Source organism: Pleurodeles waltl, chromosome 3_2, assembly GCF_031143425.1.
Source record: "Pleurodeles waltl isolate 20211129_DDA chromosome 3_2, aPleWal1.hap1.20221129, whole genome shotgun sequence".
Classification (NCBI taxonomy): domain Eukaryota; kingdom Metazoa; phylum Chordata; class Amphibia; order Caudata; family Salamandridae; genus Pleurodeles; species Pleurodeles waltl.
The window spans coordinates 221,302,902-221,306,618 of NC_090441.1; the positions used below are offsets into that span (position 1 = coordinate 221,302,902).

The 3,717-nt window shown below is 71.7% G+C and overlaps 1 protein-coding gene across 1 annotated transcript; it reads right to left on the reverse strand.

Annotated features, from left to right (window-relative positions):
* Window positions 1–834: 834 nt before the first annotated feature.
* LOC138286370 (uncharacterized) lies at window positions 835–2,280 on the reverse strand. Its single transcript, XM_069226530.1, has one exon. It carries the CDS (start codon window positions 2,278–2,280, stop codon window positions 835–837), a length of 1,446 nt encoding a protein of 481 aa, XP_069082631.1.
* Between the last annotated feature and the right edge of the window lie 1,437 nt (window positions 2,281–3,717).

Sequence of the window (3,717 nt, forward strand, 5' to 3'; positions counted from 1 at the left end):
TGGGGGCAGTGAGCAGGAGGTCGGGTGGGGCGGGGAGCAGGATGTCAGGTGGGGCGGTGAGCAGGAGGTCGGGTGGTGCAGTGAGCAGGAGGTAGGGTGGGGATGGTTACAGGAGGTCGGGTGGGGCAGTGAGCAGGAGGTCGGGTGGGGTGGTTACAGGACGTCGGTGGGGGTGGTGAGCAGGAGGTCAGGTGGGGCATTGAGTGGGAGGGCGAAAGGGGGCAGTGAGCAGGAGGTCGCGTGGGAGCGGTGAGCAGGAGGTCGGGTGGGGGCGTTGAGCAGGAGGACGGGTGGGGCGGTGAGCAGGAGGTCTGGCGGGGGTGAGCAGGAGGTCAGGTGGGGCGGAGAGCAGGAGGTCGGGTGAAGGCGGTGAGCAGGAGGTCGGGTGGGGTGGGGAGCAGGGGGTCGGGTGGGGGCGGGGAGTGGGAGGTCGGGTGGGGGCGGTGAGCAGGAGGACGGGTGGGGCGGTGAGCAGGAGGTCTGGCGGGGGTGAGCAGGAGGTCAGGTGGGGCGGAGAGCAGGAGGTCGGGTGAAGGCGGTGAGCAGGAGGTCGGGTGGGGCGGGGAGCAGGAGGTCGGGTGGGGGCGGTCAGTGGGAGGTCGGGTAGGGGCAGTGAGCAGGAGGTCAGGTGGGGGTGGTGAGAAGGAGGTCGGGTGATGCAGTGAGCAGGACGTCGGGAGGGGGCGGTGAGCGGGAGGTCGGGTGGGGGCGGGGAGCAGGAGGTCGGGTGAGGGCAGTGAGCAGGAGGTCGGTAGGGGTGGGAGCAGAATGTCAGGTGGGGGCGGTGAGCAGGAGGTCGGGTGGTGCAGTGAGCAGGAGGTCGGGTGGGGGTGGTTACAGGAGGTCGGTGGGGGTGGTGAGCAGGAGGTCGGGTGGGGGCATTGAGCGGGAGGGCGGAAGGGGGCGGTGAGCAGGAGGTCGCGTGGGAGCGGTGAGCAGGAAGTCGGGTGGGGGCGGTGAGCAGGAGGACGGGTGGGGGTGGTGAGCGTCGGGTGGGGGCAGTGAGCAGGAGAGCGGGTGGGGGCGGTGAGCAGGAGGTCGGGTGGGGGCAGGGAGCAGGAGGTTGGGCGGGGGTTGAGCAGGAGGTCGTGTGGGGTGGTGAGCAGGAGGTCGGGTGGGCGCAGTGAGCGTCGGGTGGGGGAGGTGAGCGTCGGGTGGGGGCAGTGAGGAGGAGAGCGGGTGGGGGTGGTGAGCAGGAGGTCGGGTGGGGGCAGGGAGCAGGATGTCGGGCGGGGGGGTGAGCAGGAGGTCGTGTGGGGCAGTGAGCAGGAGTTCGGGTGGGCGCAGTGAGCGTCGGGTGGAGGCGGTGAGCGTCGGGTGGGGGCGGTGAGCAGGAGATCGGGTGGGGGCAGTGAGCAGGAGGTCGGATGGGGGCGTGAGCAGGAGGTCGGGTGGGTCGGTGAGCAGGAGGTCGGGCGGGGGGTGAGCAGGAGGTCCGGTGGGGGCGCAGAGCAGGAAGTCAGGCGGAGGCGGTGAGCAGGAGGTCAGGTGAGGGCGGGGAGCAGGAGGTCGGGCAGGGGTGAGCAGGAGGTCGGGTGGGGGCGGTGAGCAGGAGGTCAGGTGGGGCAGTGAGCAGGAGGGAGGGTGGGGGTGGTGAGCAGGAGGTTGGGTTCGGCGGTGAGCAGGAGGGCGGGTCGGGGCGGTGAGCTGGAGGTTGGGTGGCGACGGTGAGCAGGAGGTCGGGTGGGGGCGGTGAGCGGGAGGTCGGGAGGGGGCGGTGAGCGGGAGGTCGGGAGGGGGCGGTGAGCGGGAGGTCGGGTAGGGGCGGGGAGCAGGAGGTCGGGTGGGGGCGGTGAGCAGGAGGTCGGGTGGGGGCGTTGAGTGGGAGGGCGAAAGGGGGCGGTGAGCAGGAGGTCGCGTGGGAGCGGTGAGCAGGAGGTCGGGTGGGGGCAGTGAGCAGGAGGACGGGTGGGGCGGTGAGCAGGAGGTCTGGTGGGGGTTGAGCAGGAGGTCGTGTGGGGCAGTGAGCAGGAGGTCGGGTGGGCGCAGTGAGCGTCGGGTGGGGGCGGTGAGCAGGAGGTTGGGTGGGAGCAGGGAGCAGGAGGTTGGGCGGGGGTTGAGCAGGAGGTCGTGTGGGGCGGTGAGCAGAAGTACGGGTGGGGGCGGTGAGCGTTGGGTGGGGGCAGTGAGCAGGAGAGCGGGTGGGGGCGGTGAGCAGGAGGTCGGGTGGGGGTGGTGAGCAGGAGGTCGGGTGAGGGCAGGGAGCAGGAGGTTGGGCGGGGGTTGAGCAGGAGGTCGTGTGGGGCGGTGAGCAGGAGGTCGGGTGGGCGCAGTGAGCATCGGGTGGGGGCGGTGAGCGTCGGGTGGGGGCTATGAGCAGGAGATCGGGTGGGGCAGTGAGCAGGAGGTCAGGTGGGGGCGGTAAGCAGGAGGTAGGTGGGGCAGTGAGCAGGAGGTCAAGCGGGGGGGTGAGCAGGATGTCGGTTGGGGGTGGACAGCAGGAGGTCGGGTAGGGGCAGTGAGCAGGAGGTCAGGTGGGGGTGGTGAGAAGGAGGTCGGGTGATGCAGTGAGCAGGACGTCGGGAGGGGGCGGTGAGCGGGAGGTCGGGTGGGGGCGGGGAGCAGGAGGTCGGGTGAGGGCAGTGAGCAGGAGGTCGGTAGGGGTGGGAGCAGAATGTCAGGTGGGGGCGGTGAGCAGGAGGTCGGGTGGTGCAGTGAGCAGGAGGTCGGGTGGGGGTGGTTACAGGAGGTCGGTGGGGGTGGTGAGCAGGAGGTCGGGTGGGGGCATTGAGCGGGAGGGCGGAAGGGGGCGGTGAGCAGGAGGTCGCGTGGGAGCGGTGAGCAGGAAGTCGGGTGGGGGCGGTGAGCAGGAGGACGGGTGGGGGTGGTGAGCGTCGGGTGGGGGCAGTGAGCAGGAGAGCGGGTGGGGGCGGTGAGCAGGAGGTCGGGTGGGGGCAGGGAGCAGGAGGTTGGGCGGGGGTTGAGCAGGAGGTCGTGTGGGGTGGTGAGCAGGAGGTCGGGTGGGCGCAGTGAGCGTCGGGTGGGGGAGGTGAGCGTCGGGTGGGGGCAGTGAGGAGGAGAGCGGGTGGGGTGGTGAGCAGGAGGTCGGGTGGGGGCAGGGAGCAGGAGGTTGGGCGGGGGTTGAGCAGGAGGTCGTGTGGGGTGGTGAGCAGGAGGTCGGGTGGGCGCAGTGAGCGTTGGGTAGGGGCGGTAAGCGTCGGGTGGGGGCGGTGAGCAGGAGATCGGGTGGGGGCAGTGAGCAGGAGTTCGGGTGGGGGCGGTGAGCAGGAGGTCGGTGGGGCAGTGAGCAGGAGGTCAGGCGGGGGGTGAGCAGGATGTCGGTTGGGGGCGGAGAGCAGGAGGTCGGGTGGAGGCGGTGAGCAGGACGTCAGGTGGGGGCGGGGAGCAGGAGGTCCGGCAGGGGTGAGCAGGAGGTCAGGTGGGGGCGGTGAGCAGGAGGTCAGGTGGGGCAGTGAGCAGGAGGGAGGGTGGGGGCAGTGAGGAGGAGGTTGGGTGGGGCGGTGAGCAGGAGGGCGGGTGGGGGCGGTCAGCAGGAGGTTGGGTGGGGGCGTTGAGCAGGAGGTCGGGTGGGGGCGGTGAGCGGGAGGTCGGGTGGGGGCTGTGAGCGGGAGGGCAGGTGGGGGCAGTAAGAAGGAGGTCGGGTGGTGCGGTGAGCAGGAGGTCGGGAGGGTGCGGTGAGCACGAGGTCGGGAGGGGGCGGGGAGCAGGAGGTAGGGTGGGGGCGGTGAGCAGGAGATCGGGTGGGGGCGGTGAGCG

Excerpts from the sequence above, each read along its gene's own strand:
- LOC138286370 (XM_069226530.1), bottom strand. The coding sequence starts at position 2,280 with ATGCTCACTGCGCCCACCCGACCTCCTGCTCACCGCCCCACACGACCT.